Source organism: Parus major, chromosome 3 (genome assembly GCF_001522545.3).
Source record: "Parus major isolate Abel chromosome 3, Parus_major1.1, whole genome shotgun sequence".
Taxonomy (NCBI): Eukaryota; Metazoa; Chordata; class Aves; order Passeriformes; family Paridae; genus Parus; species Parus major.
Genome location: NC_031770.1, coordinates 84,454,841 through 84,469,282, shown reverse-complemented (window position 1 = coordinate 84,469,282; position 14,442 = coordinate 84,454,841). Strand labels below are relative to the sequence as shown.

At 36.1% G+C, this 14,442-nt stretch overlaps 1 protein-coding gene across 1 annotated transcript in view; it reads right to left on the bottom strand.

Moving 5' to 3' along the window:
• COL9A1 (collagen type IX alpha 1 chain) overlaps positions 1-14,442 on the bottom strand; it is a 63,396-nt gene that overhangs the window by 24,892 nt on the left and 24,062 nt on the right. Inside the window, exons 13-28 of the mRNA XM_015622441.3 lie at positions 13,913-13,936; positions 13,570-13,623; positions 11,950-12,003; positions 10,290-10,322; positions 10,139-10,195; positions 9,385-9,438; positions 8,115-8,168; positions 5,730-5,783; positions 4,306-4,359; positions 3,608-3,661; positions 3,382-3,435; positions 3,221-3,274; positions 2,954-3,007; positions 1,719-1,763; positions 860-913; positions 705-758 (exon numbers count right to left, since the gene is read on the bottom strand). Coding sequence (XP_015477927.1) covers positions 705-758; positions 860-913; positions 1,719-1,763; positions 2,954-3,007; positions 3,221-3,274; positions 3,382-3,435; positions 3,608-3,661; positions 4,306-4,359; positions 5,730-5,783; positions 8,115-8,168; positions 9,385-9,438; positions 10,139-10,195; positions 10,290-10,322; positions 11,950-12,003; positions 13,570-13,623; positions 13,913-13,936 — 807 coding nt within the window. The remainder of the gene's footprint in view (positions 1-704; positions 759-859; positions 914-1,718; positions 1,764-2,953; positions 3,008-3,220; positions 3,275-3,381; positions 3,436-3,607; positions 3,662-4,305; positions 4,360-5,729; positions 5,784-8,114; positions 8,169-9,384; positions 9,439-10,138; positions 10,196-10,289; positions 10,323-11,949; positions 12,004-13,569; positions 13,624-13,912; positions 13,937-14,442) is intronic.

The following is a 14,442-nucleotide window of genomic DNA, read 5'->3' as shown; positions in this document are numbered from 1 at the left end:
CCATCCAGAAGGATTAACAGCAAAGGGAAATTAGATCAGCCTTATGCAGCTTCAAACCATGTCAGATCCCCTCTAGAGAGAAAGCAGTACCAAACACCCTCCAAAATCCAGCTGTCCTTTGTCTTCAAAACTGAGCCTTAACAAAAACCATCAGTTCACTTTTCTTAGCAGATTTCTTTCCTGCAGCAAGCTACCTGCCCTGCAGAAATTTTTCCAGTCTTCCAAATCCTTCTAGTGTTAAGGAAAATCTCCAGGGAAAGAAATCACAACAGTAGCATTTCCAATGAAAGATAAATCCTATTCTTCGCATCACTATATCCATGGTAATAATATGGTTGGCAAACCAGACTGTTACAGCAGAAGAGCAGGAGTGTGGTTCCTGCTTTTTCTCACAAACCACACTTAGTCCTTCTGTTTTGGCTTTTACTCAGCATAACCAAATACAAAGGCAAGAAGAATATAAACAAAGGTAAAAAAAATTAGCTTTCCACCAAAGCCAAAACAAATCGTAGGACATTTCTGGAGTATATTTCTCTGTGTGCGGATGCACATCCTCTTGGTACAGAAGGTAAAGAACTGGTACTTACCTGAAAAATTACAACTTATGATAAATAAAAATTTTACCTTGTGGCTAGCTTCAGCAACCCTATCTTGAGACACTGCAATTTTACACATATTCAATTATAAATTTATTCCATACTTACTGGTGGTCCCCGGGGTCCTGTTGGACCTGCTTCTCCCTCTGGGCCTTGTTGACCCTGTTTTGGGGAGAAAATTTGAAATGCAAAAAATATGAAAAGTGTTTTTTATTTTTTTTACACATTTTTCTAGATCTTTTTTATAAGATTAATGGTTTTACCTGTTTACCAGGATTTCCCATTAACCCTGGCACCCCAGGAGGACCTCTATTACCCTATTGGACAGAAGATGAAAAACATTAGCCAAGCCAATGGTTTGCTCTTCCATTTTAAAACAAAAAAATAAGGAAAGCAATAAGGTATAAATAAAATCATCCTCTGTTACTTTTTGAACCTCTGCTTTATTTTTAGTGTTCTTTTAACACTGACCAAACCTTTCCATCTAATTTTTCAAAAGTCATATTTCAGTTCCTTTGCTGTTTATGTGCTGACAAATCCCAAACAGATTTGATTGTTGCTTTCAAATCACAGAAGGCAATATCACGCCATGTAACTTCAGACAAAAAACATGTCTCAGTCTAGTTTTCTTTTTCAATTACTTACAGCTAAACTCAAACATCATTGTCTGAAGCATTCCACATCTCAATCTCACAACATTTTTTTTAACTAAATTGGAATTGATGTTGCAATTTGGTGCTACCTAAATAGAGAAAATAACCTCTGTGATTGAATCAGCTCGAGGTGGCTATAAGTACTATTCTTATTACAAGATCATTCATTTCAAGATGTAGTGAGGTAGGCATGTCAAAAGCTTCCTCTAGCAATGAATTCCACAAATTTAAAAGGAAATGGCCATTTTTTGGTATTATTTAATACCTAGAATGATGAAAACCATGTCATGTAGCACTAGAATCATGAAAATGCACAGACCAAAGCTGATTAAAAACTGTATTTATTCCTTCAGCCTAAGATTTGTCTCTTAACACAAGAGAAGGTTAGTACAATTTCATTGAATACTTTAGATACTTTAGCACTTTATTTGTGCTTTAGATAAGAAAGACAATACTCAAGATGTTTTACCTTTGGGCCAGGAATTCCTTTCATACCTGGAGAGCCTGGGAAACCCTGAAAGAAAAAAGATTAACATTTATTTGTTGTTAAGGGAATTGGAAAAGATGTTTTTTTAAAAAAAAATTTTAAAAACCCCAATACTTTCTCATGCTTGGGTAGTTCTAATCCTTTTACTTGATATTGAAGCCCTTTTATTCAATAGGAATTTAATAAAATTCAATTGTATTCAATTCAATTTTATTCAAAAGCTTAAATTCTTTCTGTTTACAAAGTAACAGACAAGAACCCTTATTCTTACTTCATAAATAGCAGAAGGAGCATGGATAAGTGAGGAATTGTGACTTTTTCTGTCTTAGGTTAGAAATATATGCTTGTCCCATTATGTTGAGACTGGAGGTGCAGAGTTTGATACCTTTGGACTTTTTCATTCCCTCCTCACTTCTCTGCAACAGCTCACAGCAAGTATGTTTTTACCAAATTATCTTCCAAGCTTAAGAGTTCACCAATATTACAGATTTATGTCCAGTTCTGCTTTAAAACATCTCCTTCACTGTTCCTCAGAGCAACTACTCCTATGGCAAAGTGCTTTAAAGAGGTTTCTATTTAGGTTTTGACAGTTGGTACAGTTTTCAAATTCAGTGCATGAGGATTGCCTCCTGAAAGAGCCCATAAAGCATCAGATGCCCTGTAAGTTTACCACAGGGGATACACTGGAGACCTCCAACCCACCCACAGAAAGCAGCATGAGCATGATGCATTCCAGATGTCCTGAGCCAGCAGAATACCAAAGGATGATTGTTCATGGAAGGTATGCTAGACTAGCAGCTCAGCTTTTCCTGCTCAGCCTGGGAATAGTTTGGTCCTGGTCAATAGAATGACCCTAACTGGTCTCATTCTATACCATACCATAGTATCCACTGGGTCTCAGGCAGGAGAAACAGGAGAAGATTCACATCCTGGCCACAAATGTTTTGTGAGGCCAAGTTCCCCACAATGACATCATAAGGAGATCTAGACTTTTGTGCAGTTTTGCATACACATAGCAGAAATTCCCCTTACATTACACATACTCTCCCCTGGGCCTTTTGCTTAGTTGTTCACTGGAAAATCTACTCCAATTTCAAATTTACTCCAATATCAAAATACTCCACTGGAAATTTACTCCAATATCAAAGCCAAATCAACCTATGCACAGCCTTTCTATGATTTGAACTGAGCCTACCTTCCAAAGGTAAAATACTTACTGGCAATCCCTGCAGCCCTGTATCACCTGGAGCTCCAGGTTTCCCTGGTTCACCCTGAAAAACATTTTAAGTTGTAATTTATGCAAATCAAACATGAGGGAGAATTTTATTTCTGGAACACAGAGCTGACATACATTTGGATCTGTAGTACAGAAATGTTAATTCAATTACCCTAATAATGTGCATAAAGCCATGAGTAGCAGACACAAATTAATGAACAAATCTAGGGCACGACCAAAACTCAGAAATATGTCAATTGTGCCTTACTTTAGCTCCAGGCATTCCAGGGATCCCTTCACGGCCATCAACTCCTGGTAAACCCTTGAAAAAGAAAAAAAATATATAATTGTAACTTTGAAAATATTTTGCCCATGCTCTAATATACAAAGTAACATTGAATGGAACAAATAAAGAAATTAAATACATACAGGCTCTCCTTTAGGCCCAGGGAGGCCATTTATTCCTCTTGTACCTTGAGGACCCTAAGAATAATAACAATATTTAAAAATTAAGCTAAAGATGATGAAATGACATTAAAAGAATGTCAACACATACTCATTCAGATACACATTATTCTGAGAGTACCAGTTATGCACTGTTTATATGCTATTAATGTTTGCAAGTCAACAAAAGCCAAAATTTGTCTGTGCTCACCCTTTCTCCCTTTGGACCTGCCTCTCCTAGTGGACCTCTCTGTCCTTGATCCCCCTACAGAAAAAAAAAATATTTTAGAAATAAAACCAAAATAAACTTCCTTTTATTTTTTAGCAAAAACTCTCAGAAAATTGAAAAGTACAATCCACATTTGGTGAAAGCAGACATCTCCAAGTCACACTATATTTAAAAATGTAGTTGCTTAAAACAGCAGCTGACAGATATATTTTAAAAAATGCTGCTCAGTCCATCACCTGAGATTTCAGGAGTATCTGAGCAAAGTGCACTGCATTTTTTGTTTAGCACAGAGTTACTGGCTATTCCAAGCACAAATTCCAGTATGGAAGCAGAGAGCAGGGAAGAATTTAAGAAAAAAACCAACCAACTAAACACCCCAAACAGATAAAACACACACACACATAATAAAAACCTCCAACAAAAATTGCTCAAATCTCCCTGTATGGGTTTTGTTCCAGTCTGATACCTGAAAACTCCAAGCCACTTTAATGCAGAGTAGGACTCAGAAGAGGTAACCATAACATACCAAGTTAAAATGGGTACCTCAAATTCTTTGGGAACATTAAGACAGTACTGACTTGATACCACTGTAACATCATTTATTCACCCGTGGGGAATCAATAGAATTGTATTAATCAGGGGCTTTTTTGAAGTGTTTGGATAACCAACACTCTACTCACGGGTGCACCAGGAAGACCCTGGGGACCAGGATCACCATCAAGACCACGAGCTCCCTACAAAACAAATAGATAACAGAAGATATTAAAGAGAACTGCTGGAGCAGTAACAACTTATGTGTCCTGCTTTTCTAGCTTCTCTACAGATGAGAGGGCTTTATAGCTCCAATTAAAAAAAAAAAAACAGAAACATTCCATTTTCTTCATTCATCTTGGTTTTTAATGCAGATATAAAAGCAAATATATTTAAATATGAAAAAATATCAGTCAAAACACAAGATTCAGCTCATTCTCTAAAAAATCTAGGAAGGAGGTAGACCTTTAAATGCTACTTCAAAAAAATCTGTGTGTCTTCTTTACATATACTAACTATATCCTTCACCACATAATAGAATAACATCAAAACATGCAGAGAAGTCATCAAGTTCAGTGCTGCTATTTTTTTTCACATACGTTTCAAGGAAACAATGCAATCACTGTAAATAAATGTAAAACGAAAGAAAAATATTGTTTTAAAAAATATTTCGAGAGAACATGGCAATTCTTTTGTCAAAAAGATGTAGTAAACATTTCAAGTAGACAAAACATAACAGAAAATGTTGGCAAATACCTCCAATTATAACATACAAAGGCCAGAAAAGTGAAAAAAATAATAGCTTAACAAACATGTCCAAGAGATTAGGAAGGATTGTTCATGAGAAGATTCATAATCAGGAGAAATTTGATGTTGTCTCTGAGGAAAGATGATCACGAGATTTATGTGATTTATCTTCTGAAGAAGGAGACAATGTCAGGATTGCTACTTTCTACTCCTTTCAGAAATTTTTGCCATAAAAATTTAACAAGATCATGAGGCTAGAAATGTAGCACCCAGGTTTGAAATAACAGACAGGAACACTTAGATAAACAGAAGGAAAATTGTCAGCAAAGTAAGAGCCCACGTAATAATTAATCCCACTGGCAGAAATTTAAGACACAGAGATGTCAAAGAAAGAATGGAAAAAAGAACAAACTCTCAATAAAAACTCCTGACAAAAAATTGGGATGATGGAAGTAAAAGGCTTTAGGAAGACACAAATCACAGGAGAGACTACTTAATAAATTTTAGCTTTAATTAAAATGTGCTATAGTTTATAATTGTTATAACTTGCTATCTTTCTAGCTACAGACTTGCATACATGCAAAACTACCATAAATGCAAGGATTGGGGGAAAGGAGTGAAGAGTACATGCCCTTCCTCAGTTAGAAGGACTGAGCTATCTTCTTCCTAACATGAAGTACAGCAGCTATGGAAATACAGCTGGCAGGAGAGAGAAAATCCATGGGAAATAAAGAAGCAGCTTAAATAAGCTTTTCAAACATTCAGAGGTGTACATTTTTTTTTTTTTAATATAGGTCATTTTCTAGAAAGAAAGGTTAATACTCACTTTAGTACCTTTGGGTCCCATTATACCAGTTATACCTCTGATACCTAGAATGCCCTGAAATAGAAAAGTATATTCAAATTATACTTAATTCTTTTCATCAGAACTGTCCTAGTTTTCAGACAGAAGACTCAAGAGTTCTACACCCTTTCTTTATGATTATTTTACTATTTTCTTAGTATTAAAGGAGAAATCCAGCTACTGCTGTATTACAATTCTTAATTTATATGGTAATTTGATTTTTACTAATTTTAGAATTTTAAAAAGAATAACAAAACGATCAGGCTGTATTATAAAACCAAAAATACACCATAAGGGCTGAAAAAACTCACTGATTTTTCTTCTTGGTCACCTCAGAGTGGAAGCATTCTCACCTGCAGCTTGTGTGAAAGGACTATGTGATGGCCAAATTTGCAAAGTGCTAAGTTGTCTTAAGTGGGGGATTGGACAGATGAAGGAGATTTTACAGAGCTCCAGAGGCAGATAAAACAGGGCAAGGTTACTGAGAGTACAGGTGCTAAGTTTATATGACCACTGAGAGGCTAAATTGAGTAGACATCCTAATGCAGCAGGATGTATCATAACTATCATCACAGCTGTCATCACTTTCCTTCAAAATTATCTTGTGGGAAATTAGCTTCACTGTCTTCCTCTTCCCAAGAGACTGATGCTGGCTGAGATGTCTCCTCCCTGCAGAGACCAGACCCTCAGCCATAACATGCTTGTCCTGCAACTGCTTCATTGAAACAGCTGCAGGCACTTCCCCACAGTGTAGGCAAACCCACTCCTTGAGCAAACTCTACATTGGCAGCCTCTACTTGCTCCTCACAAAGCTCAGTGCAATCTTGCACTGAACATTTGAAGCTTTGTCAGCCTAAAAGGTGGGGAAAATCATGATAATGCAACAATCACTACAGCAGCCCCACAAGGGAGATGAATTCAGTTTAATCCTGCTTCTAAGATCATAGGCACACTGTGGTATCCAATACTTTCTACCAAAAGCAACACCTCTCCCAGGGGTGGCTGTCATATGCAAATCTTGTCAGTGGAATATGTTGGATTGCAGGTGCTGTGGTGGAGGCTGGTTACTTAACCCCTCTCATTTGTTTATGTAAGGAGAATATAAGAAGATACAGCAGAGCCTTCAGGCTCTCCATCTGTGTCTCTAAAGCATTGTCTGTCCTTTTTCACATGGAAAAGTGATGTGATATCGCTTCATGCATATTATGAATCCTAAATATTAATAAAAAAATTATTTTAGAGTTTGTTTGTATGGTGGCCAATTGGTGATACAGTGAAATGTTATAAGTAGCACATTAAAAAAAAAAAAAAGGAACAGAAAGTCAATCTTCAAGAGTTTCTTAATTCTGCTGTGTTATTTCACAGTGATTGAAGAACTTTACCAAACTGAGTAAAATTAATTGGTCCCCACAGGCCTTTCAGACAGCAGAAGCTGCCTCTTACACAAGTACTTTGTCTGCACCAGGGCCTCAGGGGTACCTTTTCAGGATCAAGCAGAAGGAATGCACCCTTTCCTTTACTTAGTCTGTTCTTTATATTTTCCTAGTTATACAGCGTTTATGTTGTCATACATTCATATGCATAGAGAATTTTGTAACTTAGCATTTAGATGTCATGTGCATTAAGGTAAGCTCCTGGACACCAATGGCATTAAATAAATACTTTTACACCTAAGAAAAAAGCATGAGACCCCATCAAAAAATAAACTATAGAAATTAAAGGTGTTATGCCTCTTTCTCCTACCTAGAATGACCCTTTTACTCTGTTCCCTAGTCCTTTTCAACCATGGTAACCATAAGAGCTCCTCACAAGTGAACAAGCTGAGGAGGTATGTGTCAGAACAAACCACAGTGAACCACGACAAGAAAATAACTAGGTATGATGATACTTCTGTTGCAAGCCAAAAGGCAAAAAAACTTCAGGGAAAAAAAACAAAAACTGCTCTTCAGTGGTTGCAACTTCATCCTCAAATTTTAGCTAAGTCTGAATTTCACAGCTGATTGTGTTTCAAACACAGTGAAGTCAGAGTCATCAAAATTATGGAAAGGAATGTGAAGGGAGAAAAAATCCAACTACTTTCACAATCTAAGCACAACACAAAATTTAGGACATGGAATAGTTTTTAAAGTTAAAAATAGTTTTAAAGTTTTAAAGTCCTTTCCATAGAACTATGTGGAGCTTTGTGACAAGCAATAATGTAGGTTTTGGAAGGACTTAAATAATTCTACTTTGATTCATAGACAATATGGCAGAATAAAGAGGAAAGGTGCATGCAACTTTTATAATATCCATTTTCTTACAATAATAAGAGAAAAAGATATGTCATTATGAAGAAAATTAGTAGCACTTTAAAAGGAAATACTTTACTGGAGGGCCTTGAGCTCCCACTTCACCACTGGGTCCTTGGTCCCCTTCTTCACCCTGGGAAAGCAAAAGGAGTACATCTGTAGCCAATCCATACCATGCATATTGCTCTGTCAATGTATGAGGTGCATTTCCTATTTAATGTTTTCTGTCACCATGTCCTGCTTGAAAGAAACCCAAATGAAATCAAACCACTTCCCCAGACAGTTACTCCTTCAGGTTGACATTCCATTCAATTATTACTCAAAAGGATGATTTTAAAGAAACCTCAGTACAGAGAATAATGATATTTTACCCTTAACCCATCATTCCATTTTTTCTTGACGTTAATGTTTTTAGGATTTCATCAGGTGCATAGTGAGAGGGCAAGGAGTAAAAGGTACCAACTGCACAAGGGGAAATTTAGGTTACACAGTAGGAAGAAATTCTTTACTGTGAGGTTAATGAGACACTGGAACAGGTTGCCCAGGGGGAGTGTGGATGCCCCAATCCTGGCAGCATTCCAGGTCAGGCTGGCTAAGGCCTTAAAAAACCTGATCTAGTGAGAGGTGTCCCTGTCTATGGCAAGGGAGGTTGGGACAAAATGATCCGTAAGGTCCATTCCAATCTCTTCATATTCTATGATTCTATCATTTCTTGTTCTTCCAGACTAAGAGTGCAAAATTTTTCTCTAATATTTTTTCCTGTGACATTGAAATATGGACCAAGGCAGTGCAAATCTGAAAATTTCTTGCAAATATTTCAGTATTAAGGAGGTTATATAACAAGTTTAATTCAAATAAAACACCTTGAGAGAGTTAACATTTCTGTTTTCAAGATGAATCAGACTTGGCCTCTGTTTATGGATTTATACTGTGTCCTTTCCCTCTCAAATATATTTTTTCCTCTCATTCTTCATGTACGTACTCATCTGTGCAGCTGAACAGCTAACATGGTAAATTCAGGGAATTATCCTGAATTTAAATACTTGAATTTTTTTCAATTAATAAACTTAGCTTTGATTTTCCTTGTAAATTTTATAATAAGTTGAACAATCAAAATAAAAAGCAAGAGGAGTATGACTTGTACATCATAGTAAATACGTAGTACAGGTGAATAAAGAGATGTGCCTTTGGTTACTCTGGAGCACTATGATATGTAATATCACTTCATGCATTCTGTTAAAACAATTAATACTTACAATAAAGTATAATACTGTTTTTGAAACAAGACTAAACTACTATTGGTTTGCTAAAAACAACAACAACAGTTTTTTCCTTTTTTTTTATTTTACCTTATAACCTTGTTTTCCTGGTTCACCAGAGTCTCCTTTTGAGCCTTTTTGCCCCTAAAATAAACACAAAAAACAAAACAAATAAATAAATAAATAGAGACTATTCAAACTTAAAAAACAGACATAGACTGCTGAGAGCTGTCTTGCTGTTCCCAGTCAAACCCCATTCACTACTCCTTCCTCACATGTCTAGAAAACACTATATATAAAGTACCATGCTCAAAATATCTGCTTCTGGATCTAACAAGGCTGCATTTCTAGTCAGGTTAGTCTTATGTTATCCCTAAAAATTTCCTGAGGCCAACAGTATTTCTAGAAACCAACAAAGAATATATTAAAATAGATCTTTGCTAAAATGAGACTCAAAACATGCTAATTTCAATTTAGTATGTTACAGGCCTCCCAGGAAGAGAAAAAGAAGTCAAAAAGATAAAGGATCTGGGGGAATATTCAGGGTTTCTGGAGTCAGACCACAAATGACCCAGGAAGTGAATGAAGCGGTCCTTAACATACTCTCATCCTCTCAGGACCACACATAAATTTTATGAATTTGAAGATTAGAGGAGTAGCAAGAGATTTCAACATCAAGAGGTTATTTTGGCAGTCAAGGGTTGAATAACCATAAGCAACCACACTGATGCAAGCTTTTTTGAAATTAAGAGTAAAATGGCCTTTTTCAAGTCAGTAATTAGCCTCCCTAGTGCCTTGAGACAACATCTCTGGAAGGAATGCTGGAACAAGCAAGTTTTCTTACCTTCATACCCATTAAGCCAGCATGTCCTGGACGGCCAGGCGGACAAGCACTGGGACACTGGAAAAGCATTCACATAGTTACTACCACATGGGCTGAATAACATTGTCTGAGATTACTTAAAAAGAAGTAAAAACATGGGCAATAATCTTACCAAAATGTCGCCATCTTGCAGGCCAATTGTTCCCTAAATTAAATTAAATTAATCAAAGTCAGCAATACAGAAATCACCAGACATGAGTCATTAGGCAACACAGTGATTAGACAAAACTACTGTCTAAACCTGGAATCAGATATACAATCAACCAAAGGATCTCTCACATGAAAAGCACTTTAACTGTAGGATTTTATTATAGGACTGCAGGTCCTATCCTCTAACTTAGAACAACTTTTCAAAAAACCTCAAAATATTTCTCTTGTTTTTTAAACTACCTCAAATATACTTTCTGTTAAATATAGAACAAATATCTCCAAACCCCATTAGTTTCCTACAGAAACCAAAGCAATTTCTATAATAAGAATAACTTAGTGCCATTCACCAAAAGATTCAGGTCTTTACAGGGAAAATTATTTTTATGGGGAAAACAGTCTTCCCAAAAGAATTGGTAGATGACAGTTGCAATAAACTAGACATCAGTGTACAATGAGATGGACTCAGTGGGGGAAGGCCTTTTCTCATATTAAATCAAACACTTAATGGAAGCTAACAGGAGGTCTATGAGGCACAACAGGGAGAAAGATTATTTCACAGCAGCAGCTGGATTCTCTGAAACCCTGTGGGAGGGAGCATGCTGTTTCAGAGAAAAGCACAGGAGAGCTTAAGGAATGAGCTCCTTAAAGAATGGTCTTCTTATATGCAGAAGGATTTTTAAAAAGCCAAGAGTATTTGAGTCCATAATGTCATCAACTGGAATGGGACAGTGGCACTTCAGAAACCTAAAACAGACAAAACCTTAAGGAACAGAAGCACTATACACCACTATTCAGAACTCGTTTCCACTTGTTTCCAAACTACTCTTCTCCAATTTACCAATCATGCTTTTTAAAATGCCTCCATCAATTCTCTGGCAACTTTCATGAAAACAAGAAACATGGCATAAATAAAGCATATGTCTGTAGGGTCTGTCCCTAAAGAGTGGGGGGAGGAGGCTCCCAGCAGAGGAACAGTACAGCTTTTAAAAAGGCACTAGCACAACATCCTCCCCAGAAGTTTGCATTTCCCAGCACCCAGACTGAAAGATGTCTGCCAAACTCTGAATTTTATTTCTTTGGTCAGGTATTTGCCACAAGACAAAGGCATAACAGATACCCCTCCTTCCAAGAGGTTAAAAAAAGGTAACTGCTCGCCAGGAGAGGCAAAGCATTGATGTAAGGCATTCTTCTATTCTTTGCAAGTAGCAGATCTGACTGCAAGAAAGACATTAGAATTCAACCCATCTGGAAGCATATATTTCTGTCTCGTAAGCCAAATATTTTTTTCTTCTCCTAACAGAGAAAAGCCCACCTCTACTGAAGTAATACCAGTGAGGCCCATCAAAGACTACATTTACAGTATTATGATTCACAGGGGAATTTAGAACCTGTGTATTTGCAGTTTACAAAAGTGGGAAGGCATCATGACAGAAGTTAGACCATTTGCATTTCAAACTACATTTTTGTAACCATAAAGAGTGGAAACTTGCTTTCTAAATGGAAGATCAAAACCTTTCTGATATCCTAAAGTCAGTATTCAGCTCTAGAACTTGGACAAAAGTTTTGTTCAAGCAGCAGCAACACAAAATTCAGATGTAAACATATTAAACACAATCACTTACTGGAGGACCTGGAGGTCCTGGTAGCCCTGGTGGTCCTCTTTTTCCTGGATCTCCCTTAAAAAGGGTAAAATAGTTTAGCTGATTGATAGTAATAATAACAACCAGTCATCACATATTCAGACAACAACAACACAACAGTAGTGAGAAATTAGGTGGCTACAGAAGGACAGAACAGGTAAGCAGTTAAAACATCAACCCACAACACAGCTCCCAGAACAGAATGGGAAAACTATTTTTTTTTAGTAGAAAGGCAGCCAAGTTGTGAAATAGGAGTCACAAGAAAACCAAAACATTTTTGCCTGCTTTAGAAATCTGTAACATGTGACCACAGGATGCACTCCTCCTCTATAAATGCTATTAACTTATGAACTAAAGGAATTCTAGTAACTGGCAAAAGTAGAAAAAGGAGAAAATCAGAGCACAAGATGAATTTACCAAGTTAGAATTTTTTCCTGATTGTGAAATTTTGATGCTGAGCACTCTCATAAGTAAAGACAATGTGGAACTAATGCAAATCATTTTTACTGAAGGTTATTAATTGAAATAAATTTAATAATTGGGTAGAGACTTTTAATTTAATATTACAATTTCAATATTACGTTTTACATATCATTAAGTCATAAATGCAATAAACAAGATGAATATAGAAAAATCATTAATTAATTCTTAAAACACGAGAGCTATAGAGCCATTCCTTTCCATGCAATGCATAATTACATTGTGGGACTCATTATTATGTGTTATGGAGGCTTAGAATATAAATGGATTGAGAAGCTGACTGCATTAATGGAGGATAGGCTCACATGCTGTTTTTAAAAATGCATCACAGGTGCAATTTCTGATTCAGGCAGTCTCTGAACTACGAACTAACTGCCAGAATGTGTGACAGTAGACAGAAAAATGCCATTTTATAAATATCCTGTACAACTCCCTTGGTATCCATTCTTGCCCCTCCTACAGACAAGACAGTGGGCTAGATGAATCACCTTCCAAAACAAATTTTCAGTTTTTAATATTCTTTTTCAATTCATTTTTATAACTGCATTAAAAAGTAGGTTTTATTAAACAAAATTTTAATGCTATTTCAGATTTCAAGCAGAAAAGTTGGTTTCAGATTCCATTTCAGTAAAGTGTGGTGTCAAAATATGACTGTGGTGAACTTGAGTGCACAGTTCAGCAGTAACGTCAATAGATGTAGCCACACTTAAAGTGAGACTGAGGAGAAATGCTGAATTTCCATGTTTGCTGGTATTAAAAAAAAAATCTGTAAAAAATCAGTAGTTTAAGTAGTTTAAGTTTACATTTCCTGTATCTCTGTCAGGTCTGCATTTTGATTTCAGGTTTCCTTGAATAAGAGAAGTAGAGTATGGGACACTCTGAAACATTTTATTCTCATCTGAAATGTGGCCCTGACTTTTTGCTACTCATTGTTCTTATCGCTGATTGAGTTTCAAACATAACCCCTCTTCTACCAGTGATCACTGCAGAGGAATTAAAAAAAAAAAAAACTTTTGAAAATGCTGTGATAGCCCAAATAGTATTTAGATAGCCCATTTTTTCTTTAAGTACCTTCTAGCAATTGAGTAAATCTGCATTTTCAGCAAACACTGTAGTACTTACAGGTGGACCAGCACGACCTACTTCCCCAGGAAGTCCTGCTGCACCAGCTGGACCCTACAACAACAAAGGTAAAAAGTATTTTTAAGCTATATAATACCTATGCAACAAACATCCAAGCACTGAGAACATGTAATTCCCAGACACAACAAACTATGCCTCCAGACACCAATATTCTTTCCCTACATACCACAGACCTCAGGGGTAGCTGAAGAAAACACACATAATAGATATAGAACATCTCTTTTTTCACTGGATTACTTTTAATTACAGTATAATAGCTTCATTAAATATTCAAACAGATTCATTGAAGAGTATATTTATGGATTGTAAAATTGATACTTACAGGTGGTCCAAGAAGCCCCTTGCCCTGTGAAATATGAATAAAAGATCAGAAATATGGGGAAGGTTCCAAACCTAGTAAAGCCGGTCTCCAAGAATAGAGTATTTCAGATTAAAAAAGTGTAAAAAAACCCTAATTTGATTCTGCAAAATCTTTTTGAAAACTTGTTTAACTATTGTTAAAATCAATTTTATTATTAGGTAATCAATATCAGTAGAGAAAATTAAATTACTGATTAACTTGCCTTGCAGTATCATTACACATATTTTTATATATATACTTCAACAAAGGAATGAAGACTTTAAAGGCTTTGTGTTTATGTAATTACAAGTACAATGATAAATATATCTATGCTATAATAATTTCCTTCTAAAGGTACATTTGAATTTATAATAAAAGTGAACTTTTTTCCCCACAGTGCTTCCCTGAGACCTAAATCCATTAAACTTATGGTTTCTGGTAATCAGAAAGAACACCAAACTTCTCCTGTTTGCATTTTCCATCAGTATAGCTCTGAATCATTTTATTGAGAA